This window comes from Dromiciops gliroides, chromosome 4, assembly GCF_019393635.1.
Source record: "Dromiciops gliroides isolate mDroGli1 chromosome 4, mDroGli1.pri, whole genome shotgun sequence".
Taxonomy (NCBI): Eukaryota; Metazoa; Chordata; class Mammalia; order Microbiotheria; family Microbiotheriidae; genus Dromiciops; species Dromiciops gliroides.
In genome coordinates, this window is record NC_057864.1 from 216206931 (window position 1) to 216224416 (window position 17486).

The following is a 17486-nucleotide window of genomic DNA, read 5'->3' on the forward strand; positions in this document are numbered from 1 at the left end:
GGGAGCATTGAGTTGGCACCATTTCATCCAGTGACTCCTTTGATGACCACTGGCACACACACCAGGTTGGAGTAGGTGTGTTTTGTGTCTGTGGACAGCTAGTTACTATGGCTTCATCAGCCCCATGTTCTTACTCAATTAGCCAAATGGCTGAGATGATGCTTGTATGTTTATGTATATGCATATATGGATAGGCATATGGCTACCTCCCATCCTGATCATTTCTATCATTGGTCTGTTGTAAACTCACACATTGAGCCTTTGTCACTTTGGACAAGCTTCTGCAATGCCCCCATGTATAATTAAGGCTATTGGCAGGTTCTAATCACTAGGCAGGCTTGCTGTTCTCCATAAACCTGCTGTTTTCCAAACATGCTTCACCCCAAATGCCACCGGGAAGATAATATGCTTCTTCATCAGATAAAGCAGATTTTTTCATGACAATCTGAATAGCAAGAACTTGGTGATGAAACCATTAAAAATACTTTATTGTTACAACATATCATGAAGATCACAACACATTCGGCTTTTTCTCTCAAGGATATACACAGTACAATCTGTTTGGTACAGAGGTTAGAACAGAGAACTGGAGGCAAGCCCTTGAAAACCGGGTGCTGTAAATCTCAGGCAAATGGGATTTGTTAGTGTTTCAGTGACAGCAGGTAGTTTGTGATGGATGGCTCCATTAACCACTTTCTTACACCACTTCTCAACAGTAGAAGATGATCCCTAATGACCTAATCTCCAAGCCTGATATCAAAAGGATCTACTCCTCTACAAGAGATGCAGGAAGTTTTCAATGGCTCAGGGACTGGCTATTATCTAGTATATGGATTATTCAGACTCTAGGCTTTTCTTGTTACCTTTAAGTTCCCTTCCCCATCTGCTTAATTTCCCCCTGAAGCAACATTGTGCATTGCAGTAAAAAAGGCGCAGCTCAAATTCTGGCCCAGCCACTTACTAGCCGTGGAACCATCAGCACCTCACTTAAATCTTTCTGGAACGAAGTCTCCTCTTTTGTGAAACAAAGGGGTGGAATGAGATGACTTCTAGGGTCCCCCCACTCGAGTTCTTAGGACCCTACGATCATTTGTTCAGATGACAGGACAGAGAAGGGGGAATTCCCATCTGTTCTGTTCTGTTCTATTTGCACCCGTGAGAAGTTCTGTTAGGAGTTTGGTGGGAAAGATTGAAACTCACCTAAAACAAGGGTTTAGAATCACATGGATCTCACGATCCAATGCTACTCTTCCCAACACCTATGGCTAATTGAATGAATAATGGAGGACTGAGGCTCATGGATCAATTCAATCATAGAGATGGAAGAGACATCAAAGGTCATTTTACGGGCAGCTAGGTGGCACAGTGGATAGAGCACTGGCCCTGGAGTCAGGAGTACCTGAGTTCAAATCCGGCCTCAGACACTTGACACTTACTAGCTGTGTGACCCTGGGCAAGTCACTTAACCCCAATTGCCTCACTTAAAAAAAAAAGGTCATTTTACAGGTGAGGAAACTGAGGCCTCAGGAGGTGAGGTGATAATCCCCAGTTCATTTTTCTGAACAACAAAGGGACCAAAAAAATAGCCCCATTCCATCACTACTAAGTAGACTTACCATAGGAAAAACCCATTTAAGAAGAACACAGATAATCTGGAGACAATCTAGAGAACAACCAAATTGAAGGGATTTAATCCATGAGAAGTGTGTGTGTGTGTGTGTGTGTATTAGTTAAAATAACCAGGCATATTTAGCCTAAAGAGGAAAAGCCTTGGGATTTGAGGGTAGGTAACATGATAAATGCCTTTAAGGGCTGTCACATGGAACAGTGATTAGACTTATAAGGCCCCAAAGGAGACCAATTTTGACTCCATGTCAGGAAAAAGTGTTTAACACTTAGAGCTAACCATAAGTAGAACGGGTTGCCTTGGGAGGTAGTGAGTTACCCATCATTGAAGGTCTCCAAGCAGAAGATAGATGGCTACTTAACTGGGTATGTTGAAATAGGGATTCTTTTTCAGGTAAGGGATGAACTAGATGATCATTGAGGGTCCCTTACAAATCTAAAATTCTGTGATTCTATGCCTTTCTGTTCTACAAAACCCAACTAGTCTTCTGATCCCTCGGCTCAAAGAAAACTATCACTTGCTTAAATACTTTATTACAACTCTGTGGTACCGTGAAAAACAACTGCCCTCTGCAGTCGGAGAGCCTAGGTTCAGATCTCATCTCTGAGACTGGGCACGTCACTTAACACCCCGAGGCCTCAGTTTGCTTAGCTGTAAAATGAAGGGGTTGGACTAGCTAGCCTCTGAGGTCCCATCTGGCTCCAGGTCTATGGTTTTGTCACTGAGCAGGAAATGGGGAGGTGGAAGTAGTCAGTTCCAAGTTAGTCAGACAAGGCCTGATGCTTCCTGCAAAGATTAACTTTGTAGATTAGAGGATGAGCCTCCCCCTACTGGCTAATTTACATACCACCAGACATCCTCAGGTTTAAAATCAAACATCCAGAGGATGATATGAATTTATTTCAACAAGGGATAAGCTGGTGTCTCAAGGATCAGTAGTTTGGGGGATCACAGAACAATGTGCTTGTGGAGAAAATCACTCAAACTCAAGACTATGCAGAGGTGATGACAGCCAATGAATGATATTTTTATTAGAATCCACCTCGACATCTCTGCTGCCTATCTTATCCACATAGCTGCCTAAAAGGAAATTTCAGGCCACAAGACACATTCTGCCCCAAGTTCTATAAAGGCAAAAGTCCAACCCCATCCTACCCTTATGAGAACTGACTGTAGAGACTAGACTAAAACAATGCTAGATATTTTTTCTTTGTTTTATTTGGAGGGAGGAGAGATTGTATAAGGTTAGAAGGTTGCTCTGCTAGAATCTCTGCTTCTGCTTATTTCAAATGGAGAGAAGTCAAATGTGAGCCCCAGTGCCTAATATAAAAACAGGAACTATGCCAATGGCATGAAGCAATTCCCATCCCACTTCAGAAGAAAATTAATGCTATATTATATGGCAGATAGGATAGCAGCCATATTTAAGGAAATGAAAATTTCAGGTGAATCTAGGGCTTGAAAATGGTTGGTTAGAAGACACAACATCCCAGATTTTCACAGGAGAGAACTTCCTTGCTGGAACCACAGCCTAGAACCTTTCAAGAACACTACTGGAAATCCTGTAGAAAGACCAGTGATATTTCCCCCAAGGCAGTCCCAGTTTTAACAACACAATGAAAATAATGAGAAGAATGAAGCTAAAGTCTGTGTTCTCCCTCCTTGAGCCTTACCTTTTGGTTCAGTGTGGATAAGATGACCCAGAAGAGCAGCACAGAAAGGCGCTGTTTACAAGGACTTCCTCTGCCCTTCCTTCCTCTGGTCCCACACAGAATCCAATAGGAACCCAAATCAAATGACCTCTCCTCTTGGTGGTGGACCTACTCAAAGAAGAGTCCTCTGCTCCTTCCCAACGTAGCCAAACCCCTAGAAAAGGTCTATGGAGAAAGGAGTTCTTCAAGCACATACTGGGTCTGGGGTAGGTAGTGTAAATACAGCACCAAGAGTGTTGTGATTGGGGCTTGACCATTATGGAAATCACAACCTTTAGCAACAGCATTTGGCTTGAAAAGTTTGCAAGTCACCATTTAATCCAGAGATGAGAGAAAGACAGCACTACTAAAGTGCATTCAGACTTTAAAGTACCAGGAAAAAAATGCTCTAGAAAAAAAATCTTGATACAAGAGCAATAAATGTGCTGCTGATCAGTCAGCATTCCCCTGTCCACTTTGCTTTGCTCTGCCCTGTCAAGTCCAGGAGAGTTCCAGGGCATGCCCATTCCTGGGACTGAGAACCCAAACCCTCTGTGGGGGGGTTACAGTTCCTTAGGAAGTCCCTTCAAGGCCCCAGTGGGGGAGGAAAGGTTAAGATGCTGCCACCAGTTCTGGCTGTTTTGGCTTTGTCTTGATGGGTTCCTTCTCTGTGGAGGAAAAAAATACTTGTTACTTTTACATAAAACACCCCAGAGTCAGAGCTACCCTATGGAAACACAAAGTTTGACAAGGGAGGTAAATCTCTGGGCTCCTGAGAGACATTCCACTCTGAGAGATCTTGTTTGTTTCCACATCTTGAATGTGAGAAGGCTGCTAGCTAGATGGAGTGTTTACTACAAAAAGGAAAAAATAAATCTAAAATAAACTGATTTTGGTAAGAAAAAAGTTGGCCACAGATATTGTACTAAAAGAAACTTTAGTAAAGGACAGGAACTATGTAGAGGATAACAAGGGGGAAAAAAAGCAAAATGGGGAAATTATGAGAGTAAAGCAAGGGCAGACTGCCAGATGGCATTTTTTTGACAGTTAAGATGAACTTATGGGAAGACAGCAGTCGCTCCTCCCCAGGGAAGAGCACAACTAAAACAGAAAACAGTGAGCAAAGCCCCGCTTCACTGAGAAGGTATTAAATACTGTGTTGGTTCATGGGGGGAAAGCCCTGGTGGCCAAATAGACCTTTTTGTATATTATTTTTACAGTATTCCCAATTTCTGGGATATGCTTCTTTGAAAATAACATCCAGGTCACTGCCAAGAGAAAGAACAATATTAACTCAGTGCTTCTGAAATCCCATGCAATCTTTTAAGAAGAATGACTTCACTGGCAAGGCATTTTCCCTGTTGGAAGGGGGCTATGAGCCACTACCAAGTTCATCTTTCTCATTCCCTAGGTGGGGGCTGGCTTCCTCACTTCCAATCTGTACCAAATGAGAACGTGCATTTTGGTTATCCCTTAAATTCAACAAAAATTTTAAACTCTCTTATAAACTTCAAAGATGCTAAAATATTAATTAAAAAGGGGAAAAAAGAACATACCTGGAATCTTCTCTGAAGGGGGTTCTGAAGGAACTTCTGGAAGCTCGACTTGTTCCTACAAAGACAAAAGAGGAAAAGATTGTGAAGATTGTTAAATGGTTCAACAAGCAGCCCCTATGGGTTCTCCATAGTCTAGCTTAACTTTGTCTTTTTACCTTCTACTTAAGGCTAAACAAGCTCCTTTAGTTCAAAGGGTCTTTTTAAATTATAGGCTCTATATGAAACCAAATCTATGATCTTCTAGGTCCTTATGGTCTTCAGAATATAGCTACCAGGACACCAATGCTTAAATGTTTTTGTCATAAATCCCTTTGGCTGCAGCTAGGTGGCACAGTGGATAGAGAGCTGAGCATAGTCTGGCAGACCTGATATCAAATGCAACCTCTGATGCTTACTAGCTGTGCCACCTTAGGCAAGTCACTTAACCAATGCCTGCCTTGGTTTCCTCATCTGTAAAATGGGGATAATAGCACCTACCTTGCAAGGTTATTGTGAAATCAACACAGTTAAGTCCCATATAAATGTCAGTTATTATTATTATTATTATTAGGCAGTGTCTAGTGAAGCCTGTGGACCCTTTCTCAGAATAATATTGTTAAATGCATAAAATAGGGGGCAGCTAGGTGGTGCAGTGGATAAAGCACCAGCCCTGGATTCAGGAGGACCTGAGTTCAAATCTGGCCTCAGACACTTGACACTTCCTAGCTGTGTGACCCTGGACAAGTCACTTAGCCCCCACTGCCCCGCCCCCCCCAAATGTATAAAATAAAATACATAAGATTACTAAGAAAACCAATTATATTGAAGTACGGTTATCAAAGTATTTTTTCTAGGTACCCTACATCAAGAGCCCTTACAATAGAGTTAGATTCAGAATGACAAGTTTAAAGGGCTTCTGGTTTTGAGAAGAGTTTGCTGTGGCTCTGTGCCCCATCCCTTATGTCATGTCAAGTCATGTTGTTAAAAGCACTATTTGTGGGCACCCAGGCTCCGAAGAGAGAAGGAAGGGCAGCGAATGGAAGTTTCCCAAAAAATGACATTAGAAAAGGCAGTAGACTAGAAGTCAGAAGACCTAGGTTCTTAATCTTGACTTGACTAGTAATTAGCTATGACTTTGGAGAACTTATTTAAACCTGTTTTCTCCTTTGTAAAATGAGATTTGACTAGGTCATACATAGCATTATGGGACAAACACTAGAGCTGAAAATCAAAAGCTAAGGTCAAAACTTTGGCTTTGGCACATACCAGCCATGTGATCAAGAGTGTGTGTGTGTGTCTCAGTTTCCTCATCTATAAAATGGGGCTAACACTTGCAGGGTGCATTTTACAGAAAATGTTCATGTTCATGCAAACTATTATCCTAAGTTCCCTTTTTCATTCTAACCATTTTGGTTCTATCCAATGGTACCTTTCAGCAAGCCATACAGAAGCCAATCAACCAAAGCTTTTATTCTCTTCTTCTGCATTTCAAAATCCCTTAATGAAACCTCCCAACATTTCCCCCTTTACTCCAAGCTCTAACAGAGGCAGCCCTTCTCCTCAGGCCAACCCCTCTATGGGTACCCTTGATCTCATTCCCTCTGTCTTCTCCAGCAATCTGCCCCCAGTTTCATCTCCCTCCCCTCCCTCTCAAACCTTCAATCTCAACCTCTAGCTCTTTTGTCCATGCCTACAAATTTGCCCAAGCCTCCAAGGCATCTTTAACCCTCTCTCTCCCCTGTAAGAAATGGACCCTATGGTCCCACTGTTTCTCTATATCTATATATCCTTTATTTCTATTCCTCTTTATGACCCAATTCCCTGAGAGAGCTGTCTACACTCCTGGCCTCTACTTCCTTGAATTCTCTTCTGAACCCTCTGCAATCTGGCTTCTGGCCTCATTATTCAACTGCTTTCTCCAAAATCACCTGCAATCTCTTAATCCAATAGTCTTTACTCTACCACTATCCTTGTTGATCTCTTGACAGCCTCTGACACTGCTGACCACCATTTACCTCCGGATATTCCCAACTCTCTCTGGCGTTTTGTGATGTGTTCTTTTTTGGCTCTCCGCCCTGTCTGCCTGCTCCTTTGCCTAAAATGGATTGCCATTCATTTCATTTCCTTTTTTTTTTTTTTTTGGTGAGGCAATTGGGGTTAAGTGACTTGCCCAGGGTCACACAGCCAGTAAGTGTTAAGTGTCTGAGGTGGGATTTGAACTCAGGTCCTCCTGAATCCAGGGCCAGTGCTCTATCCATTGCACCACCTAGCTGCCCCCATCCATTTCATTTCCACTGAATGTGGCTATACCCCAGACTCTATCCTGGGCTCTCTTCTTCTTCCTCTACTTTATCAGTACCTACAAAGAGTATGCTGACGTTTAAAAATCTGCCCTGAAAAATGCAGACCACAATTTAAAGTTTAATCTATATTTATAATATTTTTTCCACTTTTAAAAAGTCTAGACAATCAACAAAATAGTAAATTGAGCCCCTGATTGGAGGGATGAATGCTAACAACAAAAATTGAACAACTGGCTCTCACAAGCCAATTCTTCTAGTTCCCATGAACTCTCATCTCCATGCAGATGACTCCCAAATCTTTATATCCAGCCCTACTTTCTCTCGAGCACAAACTGCCTAATAGACATTTTTTTAAAAATAAAATATTTTTATTAAAAGTTTCAATGAATAGGAACATTTCCATACACAAAAGAGGACTGCAGATGAAACTATATATGGCTTATTGCTTTAAAAGTATACATCAACTTTACCATCACCTTTCTGACCTTCATTTTGCTTTTATTGTGTATTTTATGTATTATGTTGACTTTTTTGCATCACTATCACCCTCCCCCCTCCAGGAAAAGGCCCTCCTTTGTAACAAGAAAGCAGTCAAGCAAAACAAATTTGTGTTGTATTGGTCCTGTCTGAAAATGAATTTTCTCATTCTGTACCTACAGTCTATGTCTCCACTACATTGCAGAAAACACACTTTTAGGGTCAATATTAGTCCTACTGAATAGTTCAAACTGAATATCCCATAAGCATCACAAATTCACCATATTTAAAACAGAACTATACCTTTTGCATCAAACTCACCCTTCTCTTCTAAATATCCCTATTATTATTCCATGCCACCCCATCATCCTTCCAGTCACACCAGTTCACAACATCTCAACATCCCTCATCCCATTATAAGGAATTTTAATTGTCAAATGCTGTCCTTGATCTACAATCTCTCTCTATACTCCCTTGGCCACTCCTCTAGTTCAAGTTCTCATCATCTCTCAGCTGAAGAACTGCAATAGTTTTCTAAATCGTCTTCCTATCTTAAGCCTCCACAATGACCCTGTCACCCCTCTCCTCAAACTTCCGAGTCTTCTCTATTAGAGCTGGGATCCAGTCTCTTCACAACCTGACATTTCGCACATGGAGGCTGGCTCCTCCCTACACTGGATCTAGGTATGCTTCCTGCCCTCTATGTCACACTCCACCTCCAGTCTCCTGACTGCACTTGCTGTCCCCATGCCTGGAATGCTGTCTACTCATACCTTTGTCTCTTGGGAGCTAATCTCCTTCAACATTCAGCTGTGCATCTCCTCCTTTATGAGGCCTTTTCCCGACCCCCCTAGCCACTCGTGCCTTCTGCATGATTACCTGGTATTTGGTTTATACGTGTCTTGCATTCCTGTATGTACATGCTATTCTTCCTGCTCCCCCATCCAATGAGACTATAAGCTCCTTGAGAACAAAACCTGTTTTGCTTTTGTCTCTGTATCCCCAGACTATGGAAGGCACTTGGTAAATGCCTGTCACTGATTAAACGTAGTCGTCTGTGTTCTTGCCTTCCCACTTAGCCTTTCTTCTTGAGGCAGCTCATATCCATCACTTTCCCCTTTCCACTCTCCCAGTAAGCTTTTAGGATGAGTCCCCATGACATTGGGGTTTTTCACTAGTATGACAGGTAGGTAGGCCCTATTAAACCAGCCTTGTGACTCAGACTCTGTGGTGGGCATGTAAATGGGAGGCAGCAGGCACTAGCTCACACAGCTAAACTAGAGTCTGGCAAACTGGGATAGCTGCCCAGAAAGATTGGGAATCCCTGATCTAGGGGACTAAATAGAGACCCTGAAGAGTAAACAGAGAGCTCTGGAAGTAAGAACAAATAGGAACGGCCTGGGTTGGTTCCTCATAAAGGACTCTTGTGGATAGAGGTGCTCATTCACACATGCCACTGATCAGAACCAGGGGGAAAAAATGTCAAAAAAAAGTCCCTTACACTACTGCCAATTCAGGGTAGAGGAGGAGAGGGACAGAGGACAAGGAAAATAATCCTCTACTTCCAGGGAAAACTCTGTTCACATTCTCAACTATTCCTGTGAACCATTTCTGAATGAAAATGTTCTATCCCAGCTTGTCTTTCAGAATATTCCCAGGACTCTTGATCTCACTACCTAATCAGTGTGTGTTCAGAAGATACAGACTCTTTAACATTCACACTGATTTAACTGGCAAGGAAAATTGATTGGGGAAAAAGATCTTAGCTCATAATCCAAGTATGTAACATCTGGATTAGCAGGGGGTTGGGATTTTCACAATCTTTTTTTTTTTTTTAATGGAGAAAGCAGTCAACCCAAATGTTACCTGAGTGATTGCTTCCAGTTCCTCTAAGATAGCATCTTCATCTTCTTGAGTAAAACTGCCAGCCAAGAGATCATCAATTTGCTGCAGAGAAAAAACAAAATGACTAACATGTACCTTTTGCCATTCTTCCCCTGCTCCTTACAAGCTGAAGCCTGGAGTAAGGTAAAAGGGTAAGAAAGGTCAGGCATCAAATTGTCTCTTGCCACAAGACTTCACTCATCAAGGAAGTACATCGATGAAACCAGTATGGAAGTGCTATACCCTTGAAGGCTGTCAATTTACACCATGGTAATTGGACAACTGGCAATTACTACTTGGAAGAGGGCAAGAAACAAATACATATACAGAATTCATACCTTCTGGTACTCCACGGCATCCCGGGTTTCATCCATTATCCTTTCCACTTCTTCTAAGGACATGACCTAATAACATAACATAAAATGTTCACACCTTGAAGGGATCTCGGCACTCATCTAGTCTGATCTCCTAAAAGGATGAAACTGAGGCTTAGAAATATGGAATGGCCACCCAAGATCACTCACTCAGTTATTGTGGCACATCCAGGACTAGGAAACAGGTAGCCCAGTCTTTGTGCCACTTTCTACCATGCCATTACCACTTTAGTACCTAGTTAAAAACAATGATGAAATATTGGCCAGACAACAAATACAGACCCCTGCAATTAGGCAAGGCCTGCTTCTCAGGCTTAAAAGAAACATGGGCTAGGAAGTAAGGAGATTACACTTAGACTTCCTGTGTTACTGCTTTCACTGGTGGTGAACAAAAGGTAAACTTTTACTGGCTCCTCTAGGAGATGTTATCAGATGCAGTGTATAACAATGTATATAAATCCTATAGAAGTCTTGCACATTCCTTAAAAAAAAAAGGCAGATATTTCTACTCTCCCATCTCTATCTCCCTATGCCACAACAGGGATTTTTAGATGCTCAAAAGGGGAACAGTGGGATTTATTACAAATCCCCCCCACCTCTAATCCTCTCCTTTGAATCAACTGTTTGACTCAACCATTGATTTCTTCAACACCTAGCTTAAAACTCATTTTCTTTTTTTTAGCAGGGCAATGAGGGTTAAGTGACTTGCCCAGGGTCACACAGCTAGTAAGTGTTAAGTGTCTGAGGCCGGATTTGAACTCAGGTACTCCTGAATCCAGGGCCGGTGCTCTATCCACTGTGCCATCTAGCTGCCCTCCAATTCATTTTTAAATTAGTTACATTTTACTCTGCATCTCTTTGGCAATTATGGATTTAGTTCACATTGTTTTACACTTGCTGATAGTGCTTGGTAACTGGTGTGAAGTCACTCTACAGAGGTATGTTGTCCCGCCCCCCCCCCCCCAAAAACCTATAGCTCAGTGGCAGAGACCACATCTTCTATTTCTTTTGTATTCTTCTTTGGCAGCCATTACAAGGCTCTCTCCTCAGCAGAGGCTCAATAACTGCTTCCTGCAGTTACCCTTTACAAGCCTCTGGGTCATTCTCTCTTTGCCTCATCACTTGTTGCTCCATTTAGTTCTTCTTCCATCCCAGCAGTACTCTGCCCTGCGTGGCCTTAACCTACCTGATGCATTTTATTCAGACACTCATTTCCAAACTTCAGGCCTTCAATCACTTTCATTTCAATCTGGGTAAACTCGATATTCTGAACCTGAAGGAAAAAAAGCAACAAACCAAATCCCACCGTGTTCAGGAGCCATTATGAAGCCAAACCACTCTTCCCCTCACTTCCCAAATGGGAACTGATTTTATTACTTTTCCATAGCTGAGCATTCCTCGTCTACGGCGGGGGCCTTCAGAAATAAGACACTAAAACAATTCACTTATCCCTAGCCTCCATTAGAATGCAAATAGAGGAAAACAGAAAAGGCAAAACTCAAAGTACTCCATGTTGCTTATCCTGAAAGTGCTGCTGGTTTTTTCTCCATGACAAAATTCTAAAATGGTTCAAGGTTCAATCCAAATTTAGAGGATTATATGTGGATTTCAATGATCCCCATTCCCATGGGCAGTGATAACTGAAAGATTATGTAAGAATAATTGGAAATGGCACTGGCCTGTGACTTCATTAATAGAGGGAACTCCTAGATGAGAAAACTCCATCTGCCAATTAACACTTTTTCTTCAACTTACAGTCTTAGAAATCTGCCTAGAGCAGTGGTGTCAAACTCAAATGGAAACAGGGGCCACTAATCCACAAATAAAGATTCCTGTGGGCTGCATATCGACTTAGTTTTCAAATGTGATGTTGTTTATGTTTTATCATATTTTTATCCATTTTGTTAAATATCTCCCAATTACATTTTAATCTGGTTTGGGCAGACCTAAAGAATGTTGTGGGCTGTATGCATGTTTAATATCTCTGGCCTAGATCACCATAGGGCTAAGTGACTTGCCCAGAGTCACACAGCCAGAATTAGAGGTAAAACTTCAATCCAGCTCTTCCTGACTCCAAGGTAAGTTCTCTGTTGAATGGCTGCCTACAGTAACAGCAATAAAACCTTGCTGCAAAGCCTACAATTTAGAAATTCTCCAGTAATTATGTACAGCTTCTTTTTCCAAGGCAGTTTCCTAACTTCCTCCAGTATTCTTAAGTAAAAGCCAGAGTCCTTTCTCTAGCAGAAAGGTGGTATGCAGTTCATATCAACAGGAAACTGCTTCTCCATACAAATCAGGTCTCTACTGGATGCTAACCCTCACTTGCATACTTCATGGTGTTTTTTTTCTCCTTGACAAGATTCTAAGATGGTTCAAGGTTCAATCCAATCTTTTCTAACTCTTCCCTAGGTTACCTCCAGATTCTAGAATAGGGAATATCTATTTTAATTCTTCTGAGGACAACTGTGTCTATCGTGGACTCAAAGTCCCAGGATGGTCCCTTCTACTGCAAGTGCTTCATTAATAAGTCAGGTTAAATCATGTCCTGGCAGAGGACTGTACTTGTTACAAGAGCACCTTTGTCTAATGTTATCAAAGCAGCCTGTGGTTCCATGACATACCCACCACACTGGACTATGGGAATTTCTCTATACATACCATAGTTTCCAGATTCGTGATTTGGTTTTCTGTCTTATCCAAGAGCTGTTCCCGGTAACGCTTCTTCTTAAGCAGTAATTTGGCCCTTCTGTAGAAGAAAATCCAACAAGGGACACAGTGACACACATGGAAGCAACAAAAGAATCACAACATAATCACTTTGGTTTGGAATCTCTGTGCCTGTCAATTACTAAAGTAAACAGGTCCCCTGAGTACAAACCTGATAAAAGGAACAGCATCTGCCTCCCTAAACAGAACAGAGCCACTGGGAGGTCCTTATATGATGGAGGGGACATATGCAGATTCAGTGAGCTGAGATTCAGAAAGAACAGGAAAGTAATACTCAGACAATTCTAGGGTACAAATTCAGTTCTTCGATCCTAGATTTTTCCAGATCTGATTTTGACCCAGAAGTAAATGGTTCTCTCTAGTCCTCTCACTTACTCTTTCTTTCCATCACGAAGAAGTTGTCTGGCAAATTGCCTTTCCCTCTCCAGTTGCTGGGTGATCCTCTTCTGGTACTGCTTCAATTTATCTCGTTGTTGTTTCAATTGCTATTAGAAGCAAGAAGAAATTGCATCTCATTAAAACTTGGGATTAGAGGCAGCTGGGTGGCACAGTGGATAAAGCACTGGCCCTGGACTCAGAAGGACCTGAGTTCAAATTTGGCCTCAGACACTTGACAGTTACTAGCTGTGTGACCCTGGGCAAGTCACCTAACCCTCATTGCCCTGCAAAAAACAAAAACAAAAAAAACTTGGGATTGATGCAGCAAAGTCTATTTCTCATTATGAAGCCAAAATGCCTCTGACAATATGACCAACCTCCAAGTCACCATTTTTGTCAAGGAACATGGTATGTATAGGCCAAATTATATAAACGTGATTTCTATCCTCAAGGGATCAGGGAGAGATAAGAGCAATATTGAGCCACATAGAGACACACACTCATACAATGATAAATGTACAATCACCAATGTTAGTTTTCACCATTTGGACAAGTGGCTGAGATCTATAACTCATGCCAAAGAGGGCAAATGGATGAATTTTCAGTGGCATATAGGCAAGTCACTACTATTACCTCTTTCCCTGGACACTGTCCTGCTGTTCCAGGTAACATATGCTGATGTCCCACCCACATATTCAAAAGAGCTGACATAGCCATGGTATCATCTCTCTATCTTGAGAAAGGGCTTCCCAGCTTAGCACACTACTTCTGAAAGACTGCTAACTCCTATTCTATTTAAATTATGATTCAAATATTAGGAGATTGTAAAAATGTCATAATGAAAGCAAGTATAACCAAAATTCTTCCTCTGTGAAAATAACAGTTCTTAAAAGAATTTCTGAGCAGGGGTTACCACACCACATGCTGGAATATACAGTTTCCTTAGGTCATATCTCAAAGAAATATTAGATGATGATAATCTGTTCTTTTAGTCTGTGATTACACATGGTCCTGGGAACTTGTGGGGAGAGGAAAAAAACTAAAGATCAAATGAGATTTGTAAAGTCTTTAGCACAGTGCTTAATAAATAGGCAGGTAGGTGGCACAGTCAATAGAGTGCCAGGTCTGGAGTGAGGAAGACTCTTAATGAGTTCAAATCTGGCTTTAGACACTGTGTGACCCTAGGCAAGTCACCTAATCCTGTTTGCCTCAGTTTCCTCATCTGTAAAATGAGATGGAGTAGGAAATGGCAGGCACTCCAGTATCTTTGCCAAGAAAACCCTAAAAGGGGGTAACGGAAGAGTTAGACACAAACGAATAATAACAACAAATACTTATTTCCTTCTTTCCTTTTTAAAAAATGATGGCAAGGGGCAGCTAGGTGGTGCAGTGGATAGAGCACCGGCCCTGGAATCAGGAGTACCTGAGTTCAAATCCGGCCTCAGACACTTAACACTTACTAGCTGTGTGACCCTGGGCAAGTCACTTAACCCCAATTGCCTCACTAAAAAAAAAAAAATGATGGCAAGTTTGTGCTCCTCTACAACCTAGCTTCTTAAACTGTGGGTCACAATTCCATACGGGGTCACATAATTGAATGTGTGTGTTTGGGGTGGGGTGGGGTTGCAAAAATTTAGCAACAGTAAAAGGTTATGCATATCTATTTTATATACCTATAAAAATGGGGTCGCATAAATATTTCTGGAGCAAAAAGGGGTGGCAAGTGGAAAAAGTTTAAGAAACCCTGCTCTACAAAACACACACTAGAAGTAATTCTTTGACAAGTGAAAAAGCACAAGTCAGGGAAGAATTCTTGGTGGTATTATTAAGAAAGGGGGGGGGGGGCAGCTAGGTGGCACAGTGGATAGAGCACCAGCCCTGGAGTCAGGAGTACCTGAGTTCAAATCCGGCCTCAGACACTTAACACTTACTAGCTGTGTGACCCTGGGCAAGTCACTTAACCCCAATTGCCTATCTAAAAAAAAAAGAAAAAAAAAAGAAAGCAGGGGGGAAAAATGACTTTCAGGAGGATCAAGCTTCTTGATGTTGCTTTCTCCAATTACCAGAAAGGGCTGTCTCCAAGAACAAAGTATAAAAGCCTTGGGGGCAAATTAATAGTATCTGAGAAACAAGATTATGACACCCCCCCCAAAAAATGCCTACACTCATAAAACCAAAGATAAAAAACAATGAAGAGCTAAATTACAACTATCCCCATCACCTGCTTTGGTTGGATCATTTTATTTATTCATTTGGGGAGGGGAGTAGGGCAATGAGGCTTAAGTGACTTGCCCAGGGTCACACAGCTAGTGTCAAGTATCTGAGGTAGAATTTGAACTTGGGTCCTCCTGAATCCAGGGCAGGTGTTTTATCCACTGCACCACCTAGCTGCCCAGTTGGATAATTTTAGACAAAAGCCTTAAGCATTACTGGAAGAAGTTATCTTTTATATCCAGTGTCCCCTTTAAGAGGCATGTGAATCTCTAATCAAGATTATGGTCAAACGTTTTTTAAGTGCCTTAATATGTGCTCAGTCATGAATTCAGAAGGATCTGGAAAAGCCCACCAACCCACCCTCCTAAATCAATCCTTGCTATTTTTTCTTTTGATCAGAGCAGTGAGGGTTAAGTGACTTGTCCAGTGTCACACAGCTAGTAAGTGTCAAGTGTCTGAGGTCATATTTGAATTCAGGTCCTCCTGAATCCAGGGATGGTGCTCTATCCACTGTACCACCTAGCTGCCCCAATCCTTGCTATTTTAAAAATACCTAGTTGCTAACAAATTTAAGAACATAGGAGCTGTCCTTTTGCAAGCAGGCAGGAAAAGTTGAGAGTATTTGAGCTTTAACACCCATTCATTCAATGATCAATTCCAAGTCTGGAACTGACCCTGTTGAGACACTTCATATGTTTGTTCATCGAATTCAGTAAACATTTATTTAGCACCGTGCTGAAGATACAAACACAAGGCAAACTTGGGCATAGTTTGATCTGGGAAATATTCCACTGTCCAAATAATTCTATACAGAACTTTGAAAATTTTAAATCGTTATGTAAACGTTACCCCTTATTATGTCTGCAATCTACATATTTTATTCAAAGACTCCGAAAACTTTGGAAGAAATCGCACCACTAAACAGCGATAGGAGCTCTGACTAAAGTTTCCTTTTTTTTTTTCCTTTAAAGGTCCGGGAGCAGGTCTTGCAATAACCAGAAGAAGCTTTCAGGGCTTCAACAAAAATGAAACTAAGAAAGGAGTAACTTTCTTCCTCTGTAAAAATAGGGAAGATAATAATAGCACCTGCACAGGGTTGAAGCTGCATAGATCTGGTCTGGTTTTACAAACCTTCATGCGGGAGCTAAAAGTGAGCTGCTCCCGTTACTACTACTATTCATTAGGGACTGACCCTCCCATACAAATCGGCAAATCTGAAAATGAAAGTGATGCGTCGCGAGAGCAGAAGGGCCTTAACTTCAAGACCCAGAAGAGCTTCCAGACCCTACCCCCCCCGCCCCCGCTGCTCTCATTCCCCGCCTCCCGCCCCCCAAACCTCCAAGGGAAGCACTAGGATGGGTCGAGGGGAGGAGATGGAGGGACGGGGGAGGTGGCAGGAGGGAGATGGGGGTGGGACAGAAAGGTCAAGGGGGCAGCCCAGGCCCTTCTGGACCGGCTGCCTCGGCACCCCTAAACAGGACGGAGACTCCCCTCCCACCCTCGCACCGGCACCCCCAGGCCCCGCCAGCGCCTGGATACGAGCCCCGCTAATATAAGAATTAGACCCAAGCCCCAAATGCTCCTTTGACAGAGAAGGAAACTGAGGCCGAGAGAGGGAGGAGGGTGACTTGCCGGAGGTCACCCGGCACGCGAGGGGCGGAGCCGGGCCTCGGGACCCCAGGCTCGGGTTTCGGCTCCGCAGCTGCCGGGGCTCGGCCCGGGAACCCCTCCCACCCCTGCCCCGCCGGTGCTCAGGCCCTCTCACCAGGATGGCTTTGTCCTGCTCCGTGATCCGGCTCTGCTTCTTGCGGCCGAACAGATTGCCCATGGCGGCCGCGGAGCCCCGGCCCTGCCCGGCCCGGCCCCGCTTCCTCAAGTCCTCACGGAACCCCGAGCCCCGGCGGCCGCGGGCCGCCCAGCCGCGCTACGGTGGCCGAGGAAGACCAGGTGCCACGGGATCGCGAAGCCCCCACGTGGCTCGGCTCAGCCAGCCTGGAGCCGGTCTGGGGAGAGCCGCGGGGAGAGGGAATTAGAACTGTCCCTCTGGCCCCAGGGGCTCCGTACAATCCCGGGGTCAGGTGGAGGTTAATCCTGGGAGATTATGGATGGGGAACCTTAGTCTGGAATTTAGAGAGTGGACGCACCCATTGGACCTTGGCCAGGGCAGCGCGTCTTGTGATTTCTGAATCCATGATTTGAAGAACTAGCAGCCGTCAATAAATCAATAAACATTTATTAAGCACCATAGGCCAAGCACAGTGCTAGGCTGCTGGTGA

At 43.1% G+C, this 17486-nt stretch overlaps 1 protein-coding gene across 1 annotated transcript; it reads right to left on the reverse strand.

Annotated features, from left to right (window-relative positions):
* Positions 1 to 463: 463 nt before the first annotated feature.
* Positions 464 to 17129, reverse strand: CHMP6 (charged multivesicular body protein 6). The gene is made up of 8 exons (XM_044004434.1): positions 16976 to 17129; positions 12994 to 13103; positions 12550 to 12637; positions 11078 to 11164; positions 9856 to 9921; positions 9500 to 9580; positions 4875 to 4929; positions 464 to 3986 (listed from the first exon to the last, which is right to left on the reverse strand). The coding sequence occupies exons 1-8, from the start codon at positions 17036 to 17038 to the stop codon at positions 3931 to 3933; spliced, it is 606 nt and encodes a 201-aa protein (XP_043860369.1). The 5' UTR covers positions 17039 to 17129; the 3' UTR covers positions 464 to 3930.
* Between the last annotated feature and the right edge of the window lie 357 nt (positions 17130 to 17486).

Coding starts and splice junctions, on each gene's coding strand:
- CHMP6 (XM_044004434.1), bottom strand. CDS start 17,038: ATGGGCAATCTGTTCGGCCGCAAGAAGCAGAGCCGGATCACGGAGCAG. Junction 4,930..9,499: donor AACTGGAAGCAATCACTCAG/GTAACATTTGGG, acceptor TTGTCTTTGTAG/GAACAAGTCGAGCTTCCAGA. Junction 3,987..4,874: donor CCCTTCAGAGAAGATTCCAG/GTATGTTCTTTT, acceptor TTTCCTCCACAG/AGAAGGAACCCATCAAGACA.